At 38.4% G+C, this 27,760-nt stretch overlaps 1 protein-coding gene across 1 annotated transcript; it reads right to left on the reverse strand.

The window, feature by feature from the left end:
- Positions 1 to 4,053: 4,053 nt before the first annotated feature.
- On the reverse strand, positions 4,054 to 8,575 carry LOC126410674 (cysteine-rich repeat secretory protein 38-like). Its single transcript, XM_050081138.1, has 2 exons — positions 8,322 to 8,575; positions 4,054 to 4,612 (listed from the first exon to the last, which is right to left on the reverse strand). The coding sequence occupies exons 1-2, from the start codon at positions 8,573 to 8,575 to the stop codon at positions 4,054 to 4,056; spliced, it is 813 nt and encodes a 270-aa protein (XP_049937095.1).
- Positions 8,576 to 27,760: the final 19,185 nt, after the last annotated feature.

Genomic DNA, 27,760 nt, shown 5'->3' on the forward strand with positions numbered 1-27,760 from the left:
AAAACTAGTTCCAAATGCCTATGTCTTGAGGGGCAGCCTCCCAAACTCACCTCAAATGGGAAGGAAGATTTACTGTTCTACGGCAGGGGTTTCTCTAATCAAGAAGCCCATGGCCCTAATTATAAGTTGGTGGTGTGCAAGCTGTGGAGAGACAAGGGTGTATGGAGATCTCCATTCCCCAAAAAGAAAGATAGTCCACATCACCATCAATAGCCTGGAGGGTTAAAAGTGAACTGCGTGTATGAGGGGAATCCCGGCGTGTTTCTGAACACTTGATCATTAAAGGGCAACTCAGTGTCGACCTTGCTAATTGGATTGGCCAGTTCAAAGGATGGACAGGGACGCATGCTGACTGATTGTGACAGATGAGGATGACCGTTTAATTGTCGAAGAAGGTAAGTCTGGCATGGTGAAGCCAACAACAAAGGACGGAAATGCGACGCACCTCATTCTTGAGGAAAAGTGGGAGGTAAATAAATTAATGCACGCATGATCTTTCCCTTGCCGACTTTTCTGCCAATGTTGAGGTCCTCTGAACCTGTAATTGAAAGTTAAGGTCAATGCTAACTCCATCAATTGTAAAGAATAGTTTAGCTAGCACATGAGATCATGGGCTTTTACATTTCCATTAAAATGCTACGTGTTACAGTGGCAATTCCTCAAAGTTAAATTATTAGGAAATAGCTTTTCCTGGAAAGGTTATAGATGCCACTCAACTTTTCAACTTCCGCCATCCTATTCCGAGCGAAACATAGACATTCTTATCACAAATCGATCATGCCTCACAGAGCAAATTCATTACTTGCTGAAGTACATAGATATATCAACAACAGGATGAAACAAGTCAAACATAGCAATAAAATAAATAATTTGAAATCAAACTATCAAATGAAGATATCATGTAGTATATGACCATAAACAGCCTATGTCAATGGCGGAGGTGTTGACAGAAATGTTAATAAACGAAGCAATCCAAACTGACCTTCATTAGAATTACAGAACAAAGAGTTGTCCACCTTGTGGAGCTTCTAGCTGGAATTAACTTTGCTACGTGATGTATAGAGTAACAAAAGTAGCATCAGATGAAAAATCGCATTGTTATTGAACAAAAAGTTGATTCAATCCCACTTGATGAGCAGCAATCAGATATATCAGGGATACGATTAATCAAACAGGACTATCTACCAAGGAAATAAATTTTACCATATAACTTTCAGATAACATCAGAATATTTTTTAACATCGCTGGAGGATTTATCGGGACGACCGACTTGGGTCTGACTTGATTTAATTTGACTTCGTATTCATTGACATCTTCGTATTCAAATTTTTGACTAGTTTTTAGTCTTGGTGATTAGGAGTTGGAGAAAATGTGGTTTTTAAAGTCTTCATGCGCTGGTGACCACAAACGCGTCCACGTTCCCCTGCTTCTATCCTTCGTCTTGTCCTAGCGCTTTCCTAGAAAGTGAGTACCGACTACAGTGCAGACTGGGTTACATTAGGTGAACTTCACTCCGGTGCTTTGCTATTAAAAATGGTCCACAAATACAATGTTTTCAATCAATCGAGCAGGGCCGGTCTCCTTTGACCACCTGACGAAGTCCATTTATAGTTTAAAGAGTTTCACTTGAACCTACCTGTATGTCAGACTAGTGTACAGGTAGCAAGCGAGCCTCAAGATCAGAGGTTGACCTAGAAATTTCTGCTTACAGGGGGGCAACTATACTTTGTTAAATTATCGGAGCCGAAACATATTTTTCAACACTCTAAGAGGCCCAATAATTTTTTTTTTTAAATATTGCATGTAAATCTTTTTCCAAAATCAAAGGGGGTGGGTGGGCCATGGGCTCATTTTAGGATGACTTACCCGCCTCATTTTAAAAGTAGTACTACTAAAATCAATTTTTAGAACTAAAAGGACCGAAAGTAATACTATAAAAATCAATTTTGGAATTGAATGGACCGAATTGGCCTGGCCGATTGAACGATTCAATCATGCCTGCAAGAGAACCATCGGATAATATTCAAAATTTTCTTTCATACACCAAACAAAGATTTATAAAAAGATATATTCAAAACTGATAAAGGAGCTCATATAAGTTCAGAACAAAACAGTTATTCTTATATATATTTGAATCTTACTATTATCTTGTATTCTAGTTTATATCCCTTTTGGGTGTCTATCTGAAGCAAACTAAAGATCGAGCAAGAACTAACTTACTGAGTGCCTATAACCTCAGGTGTTTGAGTTTGTGTTTGGTCTCAGTCTGAAATCTTTGCAATGGAAAGTCAGAGATCTTGGGTTCATGTTTTCGTCTAAGAAAATGTTGCTTTCTTTCATATCCCCGTGAAGAATTCTCAGCCGAGAATATTCACGAATATATAAAATCACTTTTGCTATGCCATTGATGAGTTTTGAATGTACAGCCCCGCTCCATGCTTTGTTGGCTGTCCTTTCAAAGCCAAACAAAAAAGGAAAGGTAACCTGTGTTTATTCAATCGGCCTTTCCAAGCAAATATGTAATACTTAGACAAATAACGTACAAAGCAGAAAAGTGAACAGTGTGCCAGTTCTAGAAAGCAAGATTTTTACTCAATCAAATGGGGCATACTGCCTTTTGTGTCACAAATAATGCATTGGCTCATTTTTTATTAAGTTAAAATCATTAGTACTATTCCCCATGGATGCATAGGTCAATTAAGAATCATAAATCGAGACCACACCATATGCAGGATATGGAGAGCACCAATCTTTCAATGGCCTTATGTACTTTACAAAAGAACATTGTTTTCCTATTTTAATGTATCAAATTAAAGTATCAGTTTTGTGTTTGGTATTTAATTGGGGTACATAATTAGTCCAGTGATCTTCTGAAAGGATATTGAGATTGAACAACGCAGGAATATACCACATCTATCCATGAACCACTTAAAACCTATGGTTGATCTTGTCAAAGCCTTCTGAAGGGACAGTCTTTCACTGGTATTCTTTTTGGTAATCAATTAATGGAAGGGGTAACCCTGCCCCCCTTGCAGAGAAAAGAACATCGACAGCAACCAACCACAGATATCATCTCAAGAAAATCATGGAAGCTTGTGACAGAAAATTTCATTCATTCCCTCTGCCTGTTGTTGATAGAACACGTTGAAAACAGAGTAACGCAGCGATGGGGAGCAGAAAAAGAAGACAGAATCAGAAATCAAGAAGAAATATTATTTGTATTTCACGAAATAATATAATCCCGTGGTTTTCTTTCCTTGTCGCTGAACACATCTGCAGATAATGATTTTGAAATGCAAACCACCCTCCATATACTCCACTTTGCATTAGCACGAGCTTATGATATGCTTGATCTTGACACCATAACTGCCCAATTTCAGAGTGCTCTTGAACAATTCGGCTTCCTTACTAGCTTAACAGCAGTCCGTAGAACAGAATGAAAGAAAAATGTTAAAAGAGCTTTACTCTATCTGTTCTGTTCAGTTACCAGATTCGTATGCAAATATTATTGCTCAATCGACGCATTTGCTTTATATGCTACACTATGCCGTTGTTTCTAAAAACATGATTCAAAAGGCAAAATCCAACCAAGATACTATAAAAGCTGGATCTTGCATTTCATCTTGGTAGTCATGATTCAATTCCCATGGATGTCACTCTTATAGGCAGTGCAAAGCACTATAGATATAACGCAATGAGATAGCTTAACAGCATTTCCCAAGAGGATTACGGCATGTACTAGAAAACAGACTGACAGATCACACATGAAAAAAGCACACGTGTACATATATATTGTATAGTCTACACAAAGAAACGAAATATGATCAGCCCCATTTATTTATAACCACGTTGACATCATAAGCAGATGTGTAGACGTCAAGGCAAAAGTGGAGACGGTGATCATAGTCACAGATGTTGCGCTTGAGAGGTTCGCCTTGTCTGCATGGATATCAGATTCTTGCAGTTAGAGAGAGAGAGAGAGAGAGAGACTAGCCTGACGTAGTGTTGGATACACTGCTTGAAGGAGGGCTTGGATTTGATGGAGGGGATGAATTAGGCGGAGGAGATAGGCTTAGGCTTGAACTTGATGGGGGTGGTGAATTGGGCAGTGGGGATGGTCTTGGGCTTGAATTTGATGGAGGTGAGAGATGGGGTTGTTGTACTGTTATAAAAGAGCTGTGTATCAAACATCACACGCCAACTTCCGGTGGCAATTTCACAGCCGTGTGCATTCTCGCAAGTCGATGGGATTTGGGAGATTGTGCTGATCAAACACTGACTGCAATCAGCGAGGGTAGTGTCCCTGGTACACTGCACCAGCCCATATATCGTCTTTTGATCGGTGGACGTGATGTTGCCTGTCACAAACATGAACTTTGAATTAGGCTCTGTTGTCGCTTGAGAAGTCAGATTCTTCAGCAGACTCCCCAACTTCTGGTTGAAGGCTTTAGGTTCTTCCACTTTGTCAGCAGTCCAATACCAAGAACCAGAATCCTCGACATTGAGGCGAGCAAAGAAGTTGGTGTTGGAGTAGCAGGGCTGGCAATTTTCATACCACATGATGGCATCGATTGCGTTGGGGCAGTATGTGTCTATTGAGGCAACGGCTAATCTGCAGCAAGAGGAAAGTTAATAGACTTTCCTCTTGTGCAGAAGTTTTTTCCTTTGTTGTTTCTTTCCTTTCGTTGTTTCCAACGGTTCCCTCTATTACATGTCTATAAAGTGAACCACCAAAAAAATAAGAAAGAATGAAAAAGAACAAGTTTTGGTTTTGTTGGTCCGTGGATGTGGGCAGCAATAGCCAAACCACGTTAACTCTTGTTTTTGTGTGATTGTCATCTTTCTTCAATATCTGATATGGTATCAGAGCCAAGTTGCTAGCTCAAGTCGCATGAACTTACTTTGTGATGGCAAAGACTTTAAAGTTCTTCATGTGCCTAATATTTCTACTAGTCTTTTATCTGTATGGAAGCTTACTCTTACACATAACTGCCTTGCAATTTTCTCGGCTAAGGATGTTGTTTTTCAGGACAATGAATCAAAGAAGGTGATTGGTAGAGGCATCCAACGCGGTGATACTTTTTAGATTCTATGACCTTTGCTTTATTTAATCATGTTTTCTCTACTGAACAATTTGGTTTGTGGCATTCTAGATTAGGTCACACTTCTCATAAAATTGTTTGCACATTATTCCCTCAATTATCTATTTCTGCAAAATCTTGTGATGCTTGTGAATTTGCAAAGTCTACTCGCTTGTCTTTTAACAATGTTGTCGAACGTAGCTCTATGTTATTTGATCTTGTTCATTTGGACGTGTGGGGTCCCGCTCCACTTGATTCTATATGTGGATTTCAATACTATGTGACATTTATTGATGATAAAGGGTAACATAGATATATTTTTTAAAACACAAGCATGAGGTTTCTAAAATTTTTCAAAATTTTTATCAAATGATTGTGACTCAATTTGGGATAAAGATCAAGCATATTCGTTCTGACAATGGTGGCAAGTATATTAATGAAGTGTTGCAGGATTTTTTATCACAAAAAAGGAATATTGTCTCAACCAACTTGTACAGGCACACCACAAAAAAATGGTGCCGCTGAAAGGAAGAATCGTCAACTTCTGAATGTCACGCGTGCTTTGATGTTCTACATGAAAATGCCAGATGAATATTGGGCAGAAGCCATAGCTACATCATGCTACATAATTAATCGTCTTCCTAGTGAGAGACTTGACAATATGGCCCCAATGGCCATTTTGACCCAATGATATGTCTCTGTCAATCATTTGAAAGTGTTCGGGTGCAAGTGCTTTGTTCATCTTCAACAGCAGTTTCGAAATAAGTTACAAAAACATGCAACCAAGTATTGGTTATTCCACTTCCAAGAAAGGTTTTACGTGTTTTGATCCTACCACTAAGAAGTAGTACATCTCCAGGGACATCAAATTCTTTGAAGACGAGTCTTTCTTTTCTACACCAGTTCATTGTGAGGGGGAGACGCAGATCATAGTAACCACAACCACAATGAATCTTGCCAACAATCTACTCCCAAGACCTTTTTTCCAGTTTTTTATGGCTTCAATTCCAGCACCCTTCCACCGGTTTCTTACCCTGAAGTGAGTACTTCTGAACCTCAAAACCGTGAGTCAACTTACCTTGAAATGAGTAGTTTTGTACCTCAAAACCGTGAGTCAACTTACCTTAAAATGAGTAGTTCTAAACCTCAAAACCGTGAGTCAACTTACCTTGAAATGAGTAGTTTTGAACCTCAAAACCGTGAGTCAACTTCCTTGAGCCCACAAAGCCGAACTATTGACAATAGCACACCTGAAGGAAGAAGACCATTTAGAGTGACATGACCACCCTCTAGATTTAGTCATTTCTATCTGTTCTGTCCAAATCTTGCTTACTCCAGCTCCAAACATTCCATTGAAAAACACAGAGAATTTAGTAAACTGTCAACCAAGTACCCAACACTATGTCCTCAACTCGTATTCTCTCCATGAACCTTCAACCTTTCAGGATGCTAATCTTGACCCTGAATGGCAAAAAGCCATGAATGAAGAGTTAACAACCTTAGAGGAAAACCAAACTTGGACTATAGTTCCTTTGCCAGAAGGAAAGAAACCAGTGGGATGTCAGTGGATATACAAAATAAAATACAACAGTGATGGTAGTATGGACCGATACAAAGCCAGATTAGTCACAGAAGGATACACCCAACAAGAAGGTATTGACTTCACAAAGACCTTCGCCCCTGATGCTAAGGTGAACTCTATTCGTATCCGTCTATCAGTGGCAGCAAATAAGAACTAGGACACATTTCAACTTGATGTCAAAAAAGTTATGTATGCAGACTCAAAAAATCTATTTATGGGCTAAAGCAGTCTCCACGAGCATGGTTCTCAAAACTCAGTAGTGTACTCATTGAGATCGGATTTAAGTAAAGCACTGCAGACTACACTATCTTTGTCTCTCACTGCCGACAAGGTATTATTATCTTATTGGTGTATGTCGATGACATTATTGTCACAGGCGACAATGTAGAACAAATGAAGAAAGTCAAAGCCATACTGCATGATAAGTTTGAAATTAAGGATTTAGGGAAATTGAGATATTTTTTGGGTATTGAAGTCGCACATTCGGAAGAAGGCATTTTCGTATGTAAAAGGAAATACACATTGGATCTTCTCAAAGAAACTGGATTCCTGGGACCTAAGCCGAGTTTGACTCCTCTTGACCTCAACTACAAAATCAGAAAAGACGATGGGAAACCAATTCAAGATGTTCAAGGCTTTTAACGACTTATTGAAAAGCTAACTGTAACTCGGCTAGACATCACGTTTGCAGTCAACATGATAAGCCAAGTCATGCAAAGTCCTCGGTCTATACATTTGGAAACTGTTCATCATATTCTCAAATATTTAAAAGCGAGTCTAGGAAAAAGAATTTTAATGAAATGAAACAACAACCATGAAGTGATTGGATACACAGATGCAGACTGGGCTGGAGATCAAGGTGATAGAAAGTCTACCACTGGTTTTTGTACTATGGTGGGAGGTAACCTTGTCACATGGAAAAGCAAAAAATAGAATGTAGTGGCTAGGACCAGTGCAGAAGCTGAATACAGAGCTATGGCCACATGTGCCAGTGAACTTGTATGGGTCAACACATTTCTTCTTGATATGGGAATCAAATTTGAAAAACCTATGAGTCTCATGTGCCACAACATGGTAGTCATTCATATTGGTGCAAATCTAGTGTTCCATGAACGCACTAATCATATCGAGGTTAATTGTCATTTCATTCATGAAAAAAATCAGAACAAAACCATACGTACTCCTCATGTTGGTACCCAATATCAATTCCTAGATATATTTACTAAAGCCCTAGGAAAAAAGCGCCATCAATGGATTACTAGCAAGTTGGGGCAGTTTGACATCAGCTCTCCAACTTGAGGGGGAGATTGTTGAGGCAACGGCTAATCTGTAGCAAGAGGAAAGTTAATAGACTTTCCTCTTGTGCAGAAGTTTTTTCCTTTGTTGTTTCTTTCCTTCATTGTTTCAACTGTTCCCTCCATTACATGTCTATAAGGTGAACCACCAAAAAACCAAGAAAGAATGAAAAAGAAAAAGTTTTGGTTTTGTTCGTCCGTGGATGTAGGCAGCGATAGCCGAACCATGTTAACTCTTGTTTTTGTGTGATTGTCATCTTTCTTCAATATTTGATAGTGTCGACGACTGCTTCGGTGGAATTGTGGATGCAAGCCTTGCAGTCTTCCTAATCAACGTCGCCCCTGCACTGAGCCAGCCCATACACTCTTTCCAATCCTTTGCCCTTGGTAACGTTGGCAAAACCACTGGGAGGGGCATCCTTTGTTAAGATGGTGAAGACCCCGTGCATATTCCATTCAAACTTGCTTCCACCCGTGTAATTGGCAGTGACGTTGCAGCGGCTATCAATATAGTCGTTGGTGCTCATTCCAAGGTCGACATGGAAGGAAAGGAGGAGAAGGAGTAGAAAGCCAACCCTCAGCAATGTTGGCACCATTACAGAGTAAACAATCTCCATTCTTCTAGCTAGGGATTAGAAGATAACAAAATCTCCGCTGGGGAGATTTCGGCCTATTTAACGAGAAAATGGAACCAAGTGCCAAACACGTGCGTCTCGATCGAGTGGATGCCTTTCAAAATGACATCAAGGAAGATTTAGTATCAATGTTCGAGGGCATGGTTTAGCTCTCTGACCAGGAAGCCCATGGGTCTTAATAGGATTTTGCTGCATGATCGGTGGTGTGCAAGATATAAGGGTAACTGTAGGGTGATCTCCATTGCCAAAAGAGAAGGGAAAAAAGGGGATATATCTCATCCCTGTCAATAGAAAATTCTCATCACTGTCAATATCACGGAGGGTGAAAAAAGAGCTGTGCGACTGGATGATCTAACCTAATTGATGAATAAAGAGGCATGCTACTAACAGCGAAGGACGACAAGGCAATGGTAGAAGAAGAAAAAGTCAAGGAAGGTGAAGCCATAATCAAATGACGCAACATGACGTGGACCCCTTGTTTGAGGAAAAGTAGCACCACTGCACATTAAGTACATCAATATCCCTAAATTGAATCGGTCAAGCAAAAAATAAATTGGTCAATCCTTCCCTTCCTGACTTTTCTACCACATTTTCAATAAGGTCTGTGCCAACTCCATCGATTGTAAAGAATGGTCCAGTTAACACATGTGATCTTTTCTCCTTAGAACTATGTGACGCTGCAGTTTGAGTGGCGAGACCACAAGTTAAATTAGTAGAAAATGGTTACTTGACAAAGTTACAGATGTCACTCAAGTGTTTGACAAGGCAAATTTGTTACTTGCCCTACTTCCTAGATATGTCAACAATAGGAAGAATAAAGTTGCATGCCAATAAAATAAATAATTAGAAATCAAACTTTCAAATGGAAATCTGATGTAGGACATGAATATTCCAAAACATAAACAACCTCTAGCATCATCAGCTATTTTAAAATTTTTAAAAGTCTGGTGGAAAAGCAGATTCGTAAAACTATTAAAATTCTCCATAGTGATGGTGGCAAGGAGTTTCTTAATAATGAGTTTCATGCTTTTTTACACAAGCATGGTAGACTTTGGATTTCCTGCCCCTATACTCATGAACAAAATGGAATAGTGGAGCAGAAACACCGTCATATTGCTGAAAGTAGCCTTTGTATGATGGTTCATGTTTGCCTGGGTGGTGGTTATTGGACTGATGCTTTTCGGCATGCTGTTTACATCATTAATCGCCTCTAGTGAAAACATTAACTCCGAATCTCCCTTTGAGTTGCCTTTTAAAAAGAGTCCCTACATGGATTTTTTTGGGGTATTGGCAGCACATGCTACCCTTATTTAGTTCCTTATAATCAACACAAATTTGCTCCTAATACAGGTGCTTGTGTTTATCGTGGAGTTAGGGCTAATTACAAGGGAGTTTTTTTGTTATGATCCGATCACTAAGAAGCTTTGTATTTGTAGGCATGTTATTATCACTCCAAATTTTTCAAAAAAGGGGTGCTATTAAAAATTTTGGGTCCATTATTTCTAAAATGAATATTAAACCCAAGTTAAGATCCAAATCAAGTATTTCAAACCCAAAATTCAAAATCGAATTCAAAATGACAAAATTCGAACGTTGCGCGTGTGTGGACCTTCCCTTTGTTTTAAGGTCTCATTCTCACGCCAAAACATGTTTTCAAACATTTATCATGCGCTAGAACGCGTCGGCGAGCGGCTGAACCAAAATTGGACTTGAATCGAGTCCGGACGGACTCGAAACGGAGTCAGCTGTCCATTTTCAACCAAAACAAAAAACTTGTCTTACATTTTAAATAAAAATATTTTATACAACTAACATTTTTACATGATATTAAATTATATTTGTTTCAATTTCAATTAAATAATAAAAAAAAATTATTTTTGGCAACCGCGCATGAGCGCTATCACGCGCGTGCAGTCGTGCAGCATTGCACGACCGTGCATGCCGTGGTCGCACGACGACACATGACCGCATGTGTCGCGGTCACGTGCCATGCACTTCCCCCTCTCATTTTTTTTGACAAAAAAACCAGCCTTTAAGGGGTGGTTTTGGTCTTTTTGGGTGCGCAATAGCCCTGCCCACACTAGAAAATGTTTTTTGCAGGCCTAATGGCCAATCATACCCATTTCAAACCATTTCTCTTTCAAAATAATTCAAAATTATTTGAAATTCGGATAAAAATGTTATAAAATTTTAAAAATTTGAATTTTGCGTTTTGGCTTCCAAAAGTCTCCATAAATACCCCCATTTTCCCCCTTTTGAGCAAGGGGTGAGCCCTAGGAGAGATTCTAGCAATTTTTACTTGAGGACTTAGAGTTTTCTTAACTCTCTTCCTCCATTTCCATATTCCTCTTTGATTTTCACTTCCTCTCCTTCTTCAACTTGGAGCAAGCTTTATCAGGCACCAACTTTTCAACGGAGCACGATGATCTCTTGGAGGCTTCATCTTCAACAACTTGGAACTTCATTCAAGGTAAGTCCAAGATCATTCAAAAGAGAAGGTTTATTTCCAATCTCATTTACATCCGATGTATGTATTCTTCCTCTCATTTTCATCTATCTTCTCTTTTCCTCTTGCCACCTCCCCATGGCCGTGCAAGAAAGCTGAATGATTTTCTATCCGGAATCAAGAGCTACTCTTGACTGCACTGGGATTGTGAACAAGACGGAATAAATTTCATTTCTTCATGTATCCCCAAAAATATACTTCCTATTTTGTCTTCATTCATCATTCAGCTTGAAATGATGCTCATGCATAATATTCTAATCTTCCCTTAATCAATGAGCAAATGCACGGTGTGAATGAGTATTTGGGGTTGGGATTTCTTCTTGTGTTGATTTTTGAGGTTGAGACTTGTCCAACCAGGAGAAAACCTTCACGAAATATGTACATTTTAATGTGCATTTGCTTGTCATTTTGTTTGTTAGTTTCCTTTTTAATCATCTGATTAGAAACCCTAATGAGAGCCTTATTGTGTGATTTGGTTTTTTTCCATACCCAATGGTGGAAGAAAACATATTCCCTTATAACAAACAAAATGACTATGTTTTATGTTCATACATAAAAAAGAATATTTAAAATCATATTTTCCAAAACATTTGCAAAAGAAACCTTCTCTAATGCGGCCTTGGAGATTTAGCTTAGACTGTTACATGAGTCCAAGCTCCCCTTCGGCCTATATCAAAAGTTGAAGCCCGCTATTTTCAAGTCATTTTTTGATTTTCATATTCATGAAAACATATGCGTATATACATGTTATATACATACGTGTGTACATGAATATCTTTCTTTGTTGTTATCTCTCTATGATTTAACATATTTTTATAAACTCTCATACGTATATATGATCGTTCATATATACGTGTATTCAATTTTAAAATCTCTCTCCCTCTGTCTCGTTCTAAAATCATCTTCTCTTATCTATTTGATTTAAACCTAACTTTTCATAAGGTTTCGTATACGTATCCATACATACATATGAAAGTCATTTTGTTCTATATCTCTTTCTTATTATTTTCAAGATCTCTTTCTCTCCCTCTTCTATATTTTCCTCTATGAAAGTCTTTCATTTTTTTCATCATTTTAATATTTTTCTCTAATCATTTAAGATTTTAATTTTTCATTTGACGCCTTCATTAAGACTATAAAACAAGTAACGATCCAATATTGGATTCATGCTTGATGGTCTACAACCTCAATCCTTTTTCAAAAACTTTTCTTTCAAAAATGATATTTTCCAATTCTAGTTTTTCCCAAAACATTTCACATTTTCAAGCAACTCTTTAAGAATCTTTTCAAAAGTTTGAAACATCAATGATAAACATAGCCCTTGGTTTGATTACCCCGGTAAAAGCGCCGGGAACGATCGATCCTCATACCGACGGGCAAGTCCATTTCTATCATATTTCAAAACAAAACCTCATTTTTCTGGAGCACTTCAAAACCAATGAAAATTTTGGGATGCAACACTTGTTCAATTTGATGAAGGGACATTATTATATAGCCCACGTCATACTTCCATTAAGTTGCTACATGGTTGAAGAGTCACTCATACAGTAATGCTTTTCAAGACTGCTCAACCACTCTAGAAAGCCAGAGGGAGATGGGTGCTGATGGTAACAATTTCTCTTCGGTTTATTTGCCTAATTTTCCAACGGTACAAAATGTTCAATATGATATTGCTGACAACTTACAAGATGTGTCACTCTCTCCAAATTCTAATGGTGGCAATGAGCCGTCAACCATTCCTTTGTTCCTAGTGTTCCCCAAAGGATGCACCCTATGGTTACTAGATCACAGGATGGCACTAGACAACTTAAAGTTCATGTCACGTCACCTCATTCTTTTAATGCCACCATAATGAACTTGGTGACTGATGATGAATGTGAGCCATCTGAACTCTCTCAAACTGTCTCCAATCCAAAGTGGAAAAAAACGAAGAATATTATGCCTTGATCAAACACAATACTTGGGAGCTTGTACTTGCACAAATGTAAAGCAATATTGTTGGATGTTGATGATGGTTTTTAAAATTAAAAGGAATGCAGATGGAACTATTGCGAGATACAAAGCTCACTTGGTTGTTAAATGGTACAACCAACAACTGGGATTAGACTACTTTGAGTCCTATAGTCTTGTGATTAAACCGACGGCAATTAGAATGGTTTTATCTATTGCAGTTAGTAAAGGATGAGATATACACCAGCTTGATGTAAATAATGTTTTTCTTCATGAACAATTACACGAAGATGTCTACATGCAACAACTTCCATTTTTTTAAGATAGAAGGTACCCATATCACATTTGCAAACTCAAAAACACTTTATATGGCTTAAAATAATAAGTTAACAACAGATGATGGCGAGATCAAGTACAGATGCAAAATATAAGGCTGTTGCAGGCGGAGTTTTGGAAGAATTATGGATCCAACATTTGCTTGAAGAACTCGGAAATTAGTCTGCTAAAATTCCTACCCTATGGTGTGATAACCTTTGACTGACTTATCTAACTGCAAATCCAAATTCCATGCCAGGACAAAGCTTATAATGTATGACCCTCTGGCTTATAATGTTATATGGTTCACAAATATAGGCTGTATTGTAAGACAAAAGGCTGCTGCTAAAAAATTTAAAGCCCTCATGTGCAGCAATCCCACTTGATGAGTAGCAACCAGATATCTCAGAGATAGGATTAACTAAACAGGACCATATAACATTCAGATAAAAATAAGAACATTTGTGAACAAAGCTGGAGGATTTATCTGGACAACCAACTTGGGTCTACCTTGATTTAATTTGACTTCGTATTCATTGACAGCAACCTACTTAAGGGAGGAGGGTGCTTCTCAAAAGATGCTCATTTTTCTTGTGGGCCTCTTCATATTTTTTTACTAGGGTTTACTCTTGGTGATTAGAAGTTGAATACAATGTGGTTCTAAAAGTCCTCATGCACTAGTGACTACATACGCGTCTTCGTTCCCCTGCTTCTATCCACCGTCCATCCTAGGGCTTTCCTGGACAGTGAGTGCCTACTACGACGCAGACCGGGTTACATTCCGTGAACTTCACTCCAGAGTGCTATGCCAGTAAAAAAGGTCGACAAATACAATGTTTCCAATCATTCGATTAGGGTTGGGAGGGCCATGGGCTCCTCTGCCACTACCCCCTCTTCCGGCTCATTCTGTCCCTATCCATGATCCTAACTAGCAGCACCCACCAGCATCATTACAGAGTTAAACCATCTCTATTCTATCTATCGAGGGACTCTGGGAGTCCATAATCTCTGCCGAGGAGTTTTGGCTTATTTATCAGAATACTAAAAGTTGAAACAAACAAGTGCCAAACTCATTTTGAGGTGAAGCTAGGAACTTTTTATCATAAGGGCTAAACTATAGTTTAAAAATTTTAAGATGAGCGGAACTAAAAATTTTCAACCTTTTTGTATATATCAAATTAAAATTTTTTAGACCACTGCACACTAAGCAAATCGATGCTAAAAAAGAAATTAAACGATTGTCTTAGTTTGGGTGTGAGAAACCGATTGTAATAGAATGTCACTCTGCAGTTAAATTAGTTGAAAAAATAGGTTACCTGAAAGTTGTCAAGTGTTTGACAAGGCAAATTTGTTACTTGCCCTACTACCTAGATATGTCAACAACCTCGAAGGCTGTGGTTTTCCATTTCCCAAAATGAGCAGCCCCTACCTTAGAACTAGTCATTTTTGGAAGGTCGACCTAATTTTTGAGAAACGCTGCTTCAAGTATTTACTTTGTTTAACGGTCATCGACCTTAGGTCGTTAACTTTCTTTTTCATACTTTTAACTATCTTGCATCCATTTTGAATAAAAAAACCAAAAAAGGGGGAAAGCGTTAAGTTCACGCGTTTCAGGAAGAGTAATTGTAATCAAACAGAAAGTTGACCCAGTCTACTTGATGACAAGCAATCACGATTAATTGAACAATACTATCTACCAAGAAAAAGATGATGCCAAACACAAATGTTTGATTCATACATGATGAATCATCTGTTCTATAAATATACCCAAAAGAAACATTTTGTTAAGTTCTATAAATATACCCAAAAAACTTAAAACAGATTGATTAAATACTGTCCATAGAATATTATAACACAGTATTTTAGATGCACTGTTCCATGCATAAGCTGCCACATTGGAGAACCATGGGTGTATGTGGCAGAACCATGGGTGTATGTGGCAGAACCATGGGTGTCCAGAAATCGCTTGACAAGAAATTTCTCATTTTGTTTCTTCAAAAACCAATATATTCAGTACTTACCGAAGCCTAATTTATTTTCAAATTCAAAAACTGGAAGGATAATATATTTAATGCAAATAAAACTGTTGTGTAGTTTAATAATTGTACATAAATGGGACGCGAATATTTTTACTTTATAAATAAAGCTTTTTAGCATTTTATAAAATGGCACCATAACCGGTTTTGTTATGTGCCAGTAGCATACCGAAGTAGCATAGGGTTAAAGAGTTTCACTCGAACCCACCTGCACGTCAAATTAGCGTACAGCTAGCTAGTTAGCCCCACCATACTGCTTTGCAGCACCCATCTGCACAAGTATCTTAGTAATACTGTAAAAATCAATTTTTAGAATGTGACCGAATCGTCAATTTTGGAGCATTGGCAGATTTGATGATTAAATTGAATCGGCAAGTGAAACAGTAGATGATATTCAAAATTTTATTTCATAAACCAAACCAAAAAAAGAATTGAAAAAGATCTAACTAAAACTAAACAAGGTCATATAAATTCGACAGTATAAAAGTATGTATACAAATCAACGAAATTGAAAAAGATGGAAAACGAATGGAAATAAAGAAAAGAGAAAAAAAACTATAAATAACAAGAAAACTAGTGCAAACTGGGTTAATTAATGTTTGCTGATTTTGAGATGAATGAAACATGCCCTTAAAAAATGCATCCTAAATTCATAACAAGAAACCAACCAAATGATAATTAAAAAAGGTCGAAATTAACTCAGCAACTCAATGAGAATAACTTGAATGCAATTAAATGGATCCAATCCAGTTGGACCAGAATAGCTCTGCGCCAATAATTCAGCCTTATCAGCGTAAGGCTTTCAGGTCACCAACTAAATCTTCCTAATTGGCCGGCAAAGTTAAAACTCTCCGTTGTCTTTTCCACTCCATAACCATTTCAATGTCCAATCTCCATTTAAAACGGTGTTTGTGAACGAGCAAAAGTTTTTTTCACTAAAAAAGAGGTCAGCTATTACACGAGATAAACAACAATCCTATAAAAAATTTAAGGGCAATGGTTTTCCTGTATTATAAGACAAATTGGAGGTTATGAGCATGGTCAATGTACTTTACCTTAGTTAGGTAGCTAGCAGAACATGGTAACATCAAGTAGGAATTTAAAACATAAAGTTCCCCTTTTCACTCGTTTACCACAGCCACCAGAACATCCAGATTCTCTTTACTAGAAATTTTCCACAGTTCTTTCTACTGGTCATACTGGCACATCACAAACACAAGCTTGTGCAAATGCACAAGAACCCATTTCTCATCAAGTGAGAAACCTACTTCCCATCTCAGTGGTGAATCTTGGAAAAAGATTGGCCAGGCAAATACTCATTTCATTAAATTAGAACATAAACATACATCTTTCTCAAAAACCATAGGGAAACAATTGGTTTGTCCTTACGAGAATGAGAAGATATTTATTGATCTCATCGTCAGAGGAACATGAGGTTAGGCATTTTACTGCACAATATTAAATCACAACTCATGTATATACGGTGACATCTCCACATCCTGATAACTATTACAAAGAAAAAACACAACTGCGACAAACAAATCAAGAACTTCAAATCTCATATGCCAAAAGACAAATCAGACATTGAAAGGTAGGAAACAAATTACAATCTCTACTTCCTCCTCACATGAGTGGTGCAAAGCTTCAATAAGTAGATGAACCATACCCTGAACCAGTCCCTGATATAGTGGAGCTCGTTTGCGGTCCTACAGAAATGCTTCTGATATTCCAGATCGGAGGTGCAGGAGGCAAAATGGACGGAAGAATCACGGAGCTGTTTTCAAGCATGGCAACCTACCTATACGTGGAGAGCTTTATTGGGTTTACAAGATCAACAAAGAAAGCAAATCCAAAATTACATCTGTATGTTTATGCAATTTAAACAATAATTCCAGTAATAGACAAAACAGTAGAGGCACAAAAACATTGTTAGTCACTTACATAATTGAATAGATTTTCATCAGTGTCTTGTTGGATCAAGGAGAAATTCTTTTTTCTACTTATCATCTCCAGCAGCAAAACACCAAAGCTGTAAACATCTATCTTGTCCATCAAGAAGATACTCAGGTACCATATATCCACTTGCAGAAAAAGATGAAAATCTGAAAAAAAAAAAAAAAAACAATTAGAGCTACAAGCGAATCTGCTTTCTTCTTAAGTTCATGAGCAAGTTCGCTTTCATGTAAATGCATTAAGTGCAACTTTAGTAGGGAAGAGGAGAGGCAAGATATTTTTTTGAAACGACCTAATTACATGATTCAGGTGTGAAAACTTTTGTAATGAGCCTTGCCAAAAAGATTGATGCTCATCTATGCTAGTTGTCGATCGTTTGTTGTTCCAATAGGAATTAAATTGAAGCATACAAGCAATAAGTTAGGATCCATGAGAACAAATGATCGAATCAATTTTTTGGCTGGGCCATCACAGCTGGTAATATGGATAACTCTGGAACTTCGTCAGAAGCTAAAAAGACACATGTTCCTTGAAGGTAAATGTATAACAAAAACTTTATTGAGGAAACGACTTGCTCATACAAATTCTGAACAAAAAAGCTAGGAATCTTGTTAGTGTCCTGCATTCTAGATTATAGCCTTTTTAGGTGACTATCTTAAGCAAACTAAATTGCAGGTTGGGATCTAATGTGTATGCTTGCTCTGAGGTCAGTTACAGTTCGGCCCATCTCATGATAACCCAGTTTTTTGTTGCAACTGATTGAACAAAGTGGGCATAAAATGCAGATTTCCATGATTAAGATTATCTAGCAAACCTACATGACCAGGACAAGTTAATAGCAACCCATGGCCTAATCTGTTTGACAAATTCTGGTAACTGTAGTCATGGAGGAAGCTGCCAGTTAAATTAGGGTTGTGGATGCTCGAATACTAATGTCGGTATATGATCTGAATTTTGCAAATGCAGTATCGGAAATTGCGGCAACAAGCAACAACCAACTTACCGAGTTCCCATAATCTCAAGTGTTTCAGTTTGTGTTTGGTATGTGTCAACGATCTTTGCAGTGCCAAAAATGTGAAATCTTGGGGTTCATTTCTTCATCTAATAAAATGTTGCTTGCTTTCAGATCCCTGTGAACAATTTGCGGACGAGAATCTTCGTGAAGATACATAACTCCTCTGGCTATGCCATTTATGAGCTTGAAACGTACATGCCAATCCAATTCCATACGCTTGGTTGGCTCCCCGTTCAAAGAAAAATAAAATTAAAGGTGAATTGTCCCGTAATGCTAAGCAAATACCCAACGTTAAAAGATAAAGTACAAAAACATTTCACGTCCAACCATCCATCCATACACTCTCGTACATATACTAGGCAACACTTTTGCTCAAGTAAATTGCAAAGCTACATGGCTTTTTTTGTTATAAACCATCAAGTTGATGCAGCTACTGATGATTGCATATAAGATATAACATAATAAAACCTGGGGCACCAATAGTTATATATGCATCAATGTCTCGAAGTTTCTGGAACCATATCATTCCGATAATAGACTTTGATCTTAGCGTTAGATAAAGGTAATTTGTTTCGGATGCAACCCCAGCTGGGGGTTGGCCCAGATTTATCAATAAAACTGAAAGAACGAAGGTGCTAGAGGGAAAAAAAACAGACCTGTACAAACAGAAAGAAAGAAGGGTCTTTTTCAAGAAAATGAAAAGAAATTAGCCAGATAATAACGCTAACATTATTTGTGCAGTCTTTTGTCGTGGAGGCCATGCAAAAACTCATGACGTTGGTATATTTATAAACCTCGCCGGGTTCGGATGCCATGATTTAAGCATTGCATCATTGTAATAGGTCCACAAAGAAAGGAATTGGACACCCATCGACTATAAGGTCGATGGTGGCCTTTCATAGTAAAAAATCATGTTTAGTCTCTTATCTTTCTTAATTTTTTTTTCTAAAAAAGAATCCACTGGCAGTACTTCACTGACACATGCTAAGTAATAGGTACTGACACGGTAATTTTATGAAATGTGAATATGAAGGTACGGCAATATATATTTATATATATATATATATATATATATATATATATATATATATGCAAAATAATAAAAAATCAAAGTAAAAGCAACATTTAAATAAAAAAGTGATTTTAAATAAAGACATTACATGTTAATGCACAAAAACTTTAAAAATAAAATGAAAACTGAGTAGAAAAAAATTGAATCATGTAAAATTAAACAGTTTGGAACATTTTTTACGTAAACAGTAACCATTTTAGGCATGGATACAATAACAAAAGTATGTGGACCTTAAGCCACTTTTGATGGCCAGGAAAAACACTGTCCATCGAGGGTTTTTTTTTTCTTTTTTGCACGGTTTCAACCGGCGCCATCAAACGTAGCAAAAATTCTCCTGCTCAAATCCCATTTCCAGCGTAAATTTAGCCTGGAAAAAAGTTGGACCCGTGAGGGTTCGACTTTTTTCGGCGTTAATTTTTTTGCCCGTTAGGGCTTCTTCCATCGCGCTCCTCTCCCTCGCCACCGCTTCCACACAGGCAAATGTCGCCCTTCACTGCTGCCGACTCTCTCACCTCTTGCCTGCCGACCCATCACTGTCATCGCAACTTGTCGGTGCTGCCTCCTGCCCTCCCTGAAATTTCCGTCCCCTGATTCAATGGTTCCTTAACTGCTTGCTGCTGCTGCTGCCATCGCCACTCGCTGGTGTTGTCGCCCTTCACTGCTCCCTCCTTGCCGGATGCCGACCATCCTGCCGAATGACCTCCCTCGATTCCCCCTTTTCCGGATGCTCCTCGGTCTTTATGGTTGCCTCCCTGCTGGATGTCACCCCTCGTAGGCCATTCTCAGGAGAACAGTCTTTCCTATCTGCATGGTTAATATTTGACGTATCTTAGTGACCAGTAAATTTGACATGAGCTGCGGGGGAGCGTGATTTCTTTTCGTAGATCATTCCGCTTTTGGAGGCACTAAATTTTTCTGTTTAGGTTGGTGCATCAGCCTCCGTATGCAACATCGGAATGTTTTCTTCTCCAATGCAGGTCTCCATTGTCATTCATGCTTATGAATGGCATTCTGATTTGGTCAGTCCATGGGTTTTAAACTAGGATGAATCGGGACTCATCCTAGTGTCATGCAATTTCCAATTACAAACTCTTCCTTATTGCTCTGCCTGAACTTATTTATATCAGAAGATGAATCAATAAGCAGGATTTTGGGTTTGAAATTCTTCTATGAAAAAATTTTCTTGTCTATCAAACTATGTATTTTTTACCCTTCAAAAAAATTCCACATCAACCCTGAAACAAGAAAAAGGAAAATTTACCCTCTTTTCAATTTACCTTGGAGAATTTTCCTTGAAAAAATTCCCCCTAAAAAAAATCCAGGCTATCATATGTGGCCTTATTGAAGAAGTCATGTGACTTAGGATACACTGCTCCATTAGCAAAGGTAAGATCTCTATGAACAAACTAAACTTTGCTAAAGAAATGAAATCTCTATTCAAGAAAACAGAGAACTTCCGTGCTGTTGCACTCCCATTGCTTCTTACAAGTTACAAGTGTGCCATGACTCCAACCTCTCCATTTCTGAAACTCACCTCCAGACGGTCTCCCTCTTCAATTTTGGTCATGAAGCACTCGATTTCCCTAACTACTACGAGTAGCAGAGTTGTGCATGCTTTCACGTGTTTAAAATTTGCTTATTTTTATATTAATAATTTTTAAGTGCCCTTTAAAATTTGAAATTTAAATAACAGTTCCTCTTCAACCACAAACTTATGGCTTGCCATTGCCAGTCGCCACCTTAAAGGCAAAAAAATAAAAAACATAACGAGCAAAAGCTAAAACAAGCTTACCAAAGAGAAAATTGTCGAGACTAGTATTCCGCACATACTCATCGACGAGTATCTTCTCTTCAGCTTCCATAAAGCCTCCTACAAGTCGGACAAGATTTCTGTGTTGAAATTTAGTGAGTGTCTGCACCTCATTGTTGAATTGGTTTGGACCGTTCCCTGTATTGCGCGACAGCCTCTTTACAGCTATTTCTTGACCATCGGGTAGTTGGCCCTGACAAAGCGATGGTTAGTGAAGGAAATTAACAAGCGTAGTAACTCGGATTCAATTGCAGCTCTCTCGGTTTCCCAACTGATATGTTACAAATTTTTAATCAGAGCCGGGAAATTGAGTATAAAAGACTAGTGTATATATACCAGTAAACAGCACCAAATCCTCCCTCTCGAAGCTTATTTTTCGGTGCAAAATCATTGTTGGTAGCTCTGACGATAGCCAAATTGAGTATAAAAGACTAGTGTATATATACCAGTAAACAGCACCAAATCCTCCCTCTCGAAGCTTATTTTTCGGTGCAAAATCATTGGTGGTAGCTCTGACGATAGCCAAATTGAGTGTTGCACCATCTATCGCATCTGCTCTCCTCACAACTGAAACGAACTCCATAAACAGACAAGGTAAATAGGCTAATTGCGTAATGGTGCTCAGGTCCATGCGAGGTCAAATTGGTTTTTCCTTTCACACGTTGGGGTACTGAAATTTTCTTCGGTCAAGCTATCTATGGAGGTCTGACATTTGAATCCGAATTTGATTTTTAAACTGAATTCGGACCATAGTATAGACTATAGACACATTGGGTATATAATATTTATTTAGCTTGATCTCTGATCTGAATTCAAATCTGACCAATATTTGTGTGAATCTGATTTTTTTTTTATTGTATGGTTTGCTTCTTAGTCGAGTTTATTGACATCCCTAACCCCAGGTTGGTTTGCCAAAACTGTCTCTCTTTGTATCTGAATAAACGTGGTAACTTTCCTTGGATTGGCCATCTCCATGCCAAGGACTAAGTCAACTAAGACTTTAAGTTCTCGCGTGCCTAATTAACGTGCTGATAAAAAAAACTTGTTGGTAGTGACTTTAGTTGTCTCAAATCTGGATTATGGTTGGAATATTGAAAGCTTTGTATGAGACTATCTTCTATGCATGCAATGAATTACATCCATTGTTCGTAGGATCAAGTAAATGTATTATACAACACGGTAAAGTTAGTTTTCACGAAAAAATTTCAGTGAATTTTAAAAGAAGTAAAAAAACTGAATCAAATGTAAAAAGTATGAAAATAAAAACTTGGTAAGTACTGAAGATTGTAAAAGTAACCTGAAGAAGACACTGAAAAACAAAAGATGTGTTTTTTCAATCTGGCTAAAAGATTTTTTTCCTGTTTTCTCGAAGACTTATTTTTAATGTTTTTTTGGGAACAGAACCGATTTTCTGTAACACTGTTGTGAGATATTTGAACGGCTAAACTGCTGTTTAACCAAATTCCTCTCCCTCTCTCTCTCTTCCCCTTTGTCTCTTTCTCATTTATAAGGTTCCGGTTTCTACCAACCTTGTTGTAAACCATGTCTTCTTCCTCCTTGCTCTGCAATCCACCAGTCTTCAACTTCTTTCTCCAAAGGCAACACAATTCTGTCTTCCACCAGTAAAAGCCGAAAATTAAGCAAGTAATAAGAACCACAATCATCAAGACAGAGATGATTACTGAAAGAGTATCAGGAAAACAGAACAAAAAACAGGACAGGTACGTGGTTCGGCTAAAATGTCAGCCTACATCCACGACTCACTCAGATCTCTTTCTTCAATGAATATATTGAGAGAGATCGTGTGAATATATATATTAATCACCATATTTATCCATTTACAAAAATAGGAGATTTATCTTCTATCTTTAATCTCCTCAATTTAGGCTGGAAATCTGTTACAGGAAGATGTAGATCTTTATCTGATTTTATCACAGATTTTTCTGTTGCACTTATACGATCTTTTATCCTTAGCTTCTCCATAATAGTTGCTGACTGATTTACTGCTGTCAATGATTCTATCTTTCCTCTTTTATCTCCAACACTCCCTCTCAATCTTATCTCTCCAAGATTAAGATTGGTTCTCAATTCATCAAACCTGCTTCGTGCTAACGGCTTGGTCAATATGTGAGCAACTTGGAATTTTGAAGATACAAATTTCACTTCTATTTTGTTGCTTGCCACTTTCTCTCGTACAAAGTGATAATCTATTTCAATGTGCTTGGTTCTTGCATGGAACTTTGGATTTGCAGCCAAGTATGTTGCACCCATGTTGTCACACCAAAGGACGGGGCATCTTGTTGTCTTAATACCGAGTTCTTCTACCATGTGTTGAATCCATAAACATTCAGAGACTCCATCTGCCACTGCTTTGTACTCAGCTTCTGTGCTGGATCGTGCTACGGTTTGTTGTTTGTTAGTTCTCCATGAGACCAGGTTTGATCCAACATAAACCAAATAACCTCCCGTGGACCGTCTATCGTCTGGGCTTCCGGCCCAATCCGCGTCTGTGTAAACCTGCAAGTCAAAGCTGCAAGAACTCTTAATTTGGAGACCCATGGTAAGAGTACCCTTTAAATACCTTAGGATTCGTTTAGCGTAGGCCATATGTCGATCCGTGGGTCTTTGCATGAACTGGCATGCCTTGTTGACTGAATATGCAATGTCAGGTCTGGTAAAGCTGAGATATTGTATGGCTCCCACTATTTGTCTGTATTTTGTGGCGTTGTCGTCCTGCATCTTGGTTTTATTCAAGAGATCATATATGTATTTCTTCTGACTTAGGAAGAGACCATTATCAAACCTTTCTACCTCAATTCCGAGAAAGTAGTTCAAGTGACCCAGATCCTTGATAAAGAACCTTTTTCCAAAGTCATTAATGAGGAACTTGACTGTCTTTTCCGACCAGGAAAACAGAACAAAAAACAGGATAGGTACGTGGTTCGGCTACAATGTCAGCCTACATCCACGACTCACTCAGATCTCTTTTTTCAATGAATATATTGAGAGAGATCGTGTGAATATATATATTAATCACCATATTTATCCATTTACAAAAATAGGAGATTTATCTTCTATCTTTAATCTCCTCAATTTAGGCTGGAAATCTGTTACAGGAAGATGTAGATCTTTATCTGATTTTATCACAAATTTTTCTGTTGCACTTATACGATTTTTATCCTTAGCTTCTCCATAATAGTTGTTGACTGATTTCCTGCTGTCAATGATTCTATCTTTCCTCTTTTATCTCCAACAATTACGATACACATGCGTTTTCTGCCTGCACTTTTCTGCTGGCCTGAATATATCAAATATTCTTGTCATATGAATCGGGGGGAGAGAGAGAGAGAGAGGGTTGCCTGACGTAGTGTTGGATGCACCGCTTGATGGAGGGCTTTAATCCGATGGAGGTGGTGGAGGAGATGGGCTTGGGCTTGGAGGTAGTGAATTAGAAGATGGGCTTGGCCTTGGAGGTAGTGAATTAGAAGATTGGCTTGATGGTCATTGTCTTGAATTTGATTTACGCTTTGGAAGAGATGAGGTTGGAGTTGTTGGGGTACCGTAAAAGAGCTCCATAACCTCACACAGCAATTTCCCGTGGCAATTTCACAGCCATGTGCAGGGCCGCAGGTCGTTGGGATCTGGGACATGGTGGTATCCAAACAAAGACTGCAATCGGCGAGGCTTGTGCCCCTGGTGCACTGCACCAGCCCGTATATAGTCTGTAGATCATCGTAGGGGATGTTGCCCGCATCAAACATGGACATTGAAAACATTGAAACAATTGAATTAGGCTCTGTTGTTGCTTGATCAGTGAGATTCTTCAGCAGACTACCCAACTTTTTGTTAAAGGCTTTGGGGTGTTCCACTTTATCATTGATCCAATGCCAATTCCCAGAATCATCGACATTGAGGAGGCCAAAAAAGTTGGTGTTGGAGTAGCAAAACTGGCACTTTTCATACCATACGATGGCATCCATTGTGTTGGGGCAGTATTTGACGACTTGTTGGGTGAAATTAGAGATGCACCCGTTGCAGGTATCCTCATCGACATCGCCCCTCCACTGATCCAGGCCATACACTCTATCCAATCCATGTCCCGTGGTGGCATATGAAAAACCAGTAGGAAGAGCATCGTTTGTCAGGGTGAAGAAGAGGCTGCCCATGTTTACTTCAAACGTGCTTCCATTCGTGTAATTCGCAGTGACGCTGCAGTGGCTGTTGATATAGTCGTTCGTGCTCATTGCATGGTCGACATGGAAGGAAAAGAGGATAAAGGGGAGGAGGATGTGGAAGCCAACCTTCAACAACCTTGGCATCATTGCAGGGTAAACCATCTCCAATCCTCCTAGCTATGGATTGGAGGAGAACAAAATCTCCACTGGGAGCTTTGGCTTATTTAACGATAAAAAAAAAACTAGTTCCAAATGCCTATATCTTGAGGGGCTGCCTCCCAAAATCACTTCAAATGGGAAGGAAGATTTACTGTTCTACGGCAGGGGTTTCTCTGATCAAGAAGCCCATGGCCCTAATTATAAGCTGTTGGTCCATGGTTGGTGGTGTGCAAGCTGTGGAGAGACAAGGGTGTATGGAGATCTCCATTCCCCAAAAAGAAAGATAGTCCGCATCACCATCAATAGCCCGGAGGATTAAAAGTGAACTGCATGTATGAGGGGAATCCCGGCGTGTTTCTGAACAGTTGATCATTAACGGGCAACTCAGTGTCGACCCTGCTAATTGGGTTGGCCAGTTCAAAGGATAGACAGGGACGCATGCTGACTGATTGTGACAGATGACCATGACCCTTTAACGGTCGAAGAAGGTAAGTCTGGAATGGTGAAGCACAATAAAGGACGGAAATGCAACACACCTCATTCCTGAGGAAAAGTGGGAGGTAAATAAATTAATGCACCCATGATCTTTCCCTTGCCGACTTTTCTGCCAATGTTGAGGTCCTCTGAACCTGTAATTGAAATTTAAGGTCAATGCTAACTCCATCAATTGTAAAGAATAGTTTAGCTAGCACATGTGATCATGGGCTTTTACATTCCCATTAAAATGTTACGTGTTACAGTGGCAATTCCTCAAAGTTAAATTATTAGGAAATAGCTTTTCCTGGAAAGGTTATAGATGCCACTCAAGTTTTCAACTTCCGCCATCCTATTCTGAGCGAAACATAGACATTCTTATCACAAATCGATCATGCCTCAGAAAGCAAATTCATTACTTGCTGAAGTACCTAGATATATCAACAACAGGAGGAAACAGGTCAAACATAGCAGTAAAATAAATAATTAGAAATCAAACTATCAAATGAAGATATCATGTAGGATATGAACATAAACAGCTTCTAGAAATAGCCTATATCTGAAACAAGCCATCATGGTAAATGGCGGAGGTGTTGACAGAAATGTTAATAAACGAAGCAACCCAAACTGACCTTCATTAGAATTACAGAACAAAGAGTTGTCCACCTTATGGAGCTTCTAGCTGGAATTAACTTCGCTATGTGATTACGACAGAGTAACAAAAGTAGCATCAGATGAAAAATCGCATTGTTACTGAACAAAAAGTTGTTTCAATCCCACTTGATGAGCAGCAACCCCATATATCAACGATATGATTAATCAAACAGGACTATCTACCAAGGAAATAAATTTTACCATATAACTTTCAGATAACATCAGAATATTTTTTAATATCACTGGAAGATTTATGGGGACGACCGAGTTGGGTCCGACTTGATTTAATTTGACTTTGTATTCATTGACATCTTCGTATTCAAATTTTTGACTGGTTTTTAGTCTTGGTGATTAGGAGTTGGAGAAAATGTGGTTTTAAAAGTCCTCATGCGCTGGTGACCACAAACGAGTCTACGTTCCCCTGCTTCCATCCATCGTCTTGTCCTAGCACTTTCCTAGAAAGTGAGTACCGACTACGGTGCAGACTGGGTTGCATTCCGTGAACTTCACTCCAGTGCTTTGCTATTAAAAAGGGTCCACAAATACACGGGGTTTCAATTAAATGATCTCCTTTGACCACACCCAAAGTGAGACAAAGTCCATGAGTTTCACTCGAACCCACCTGTATGTCAGACTAGTGTACAGGTAGCGAGCGAGCCTCATGATCAGAGGCTGACCTAGAAATTTCTTCTTACAGAGGCGCAACTATACTTTGTTAAATTATCGGAGCCAAAACATATTTTTCAAAACTCTAAGATGGTCAATAAAAAATGTTATAAATATTGCATGTAAATCTTTTTCCAAAATCAAAGGGGGCGAGAGGGCCATGGGCACATTTTAGGATGACTTACCCACCTCATTTTAAAAGTAGTACTACTAAAATTAATTTTTAGAACTGAAAGGAATGAAAGTAATACTATAAAAATCAATTTTGGAATTGAATGGACAGAATTGGCCAATTGAACGATTCAATCGAGTCTGCAAGAGAACCAGCGGATAATATTCAAAATTTTATTTCATACACCAAACAAAGATTTATAAAAAGATA

Source organism: Nymphaea colorata, chromosome 13, assembly GCF_008831285.2.
Source record: "Nymphaea colorata isolate Beijing-Zhang1983 chromosome 13, ASM883128v2, whole genome shotgun sequence".
NCBI classification, from domain to species: Eukaryota; Viridiplantae; Streptophyta; class Magnoliopsida; order Nymphaeales; family Nymphaeaceae; genus Nymphaea; species Nymphaea colorata.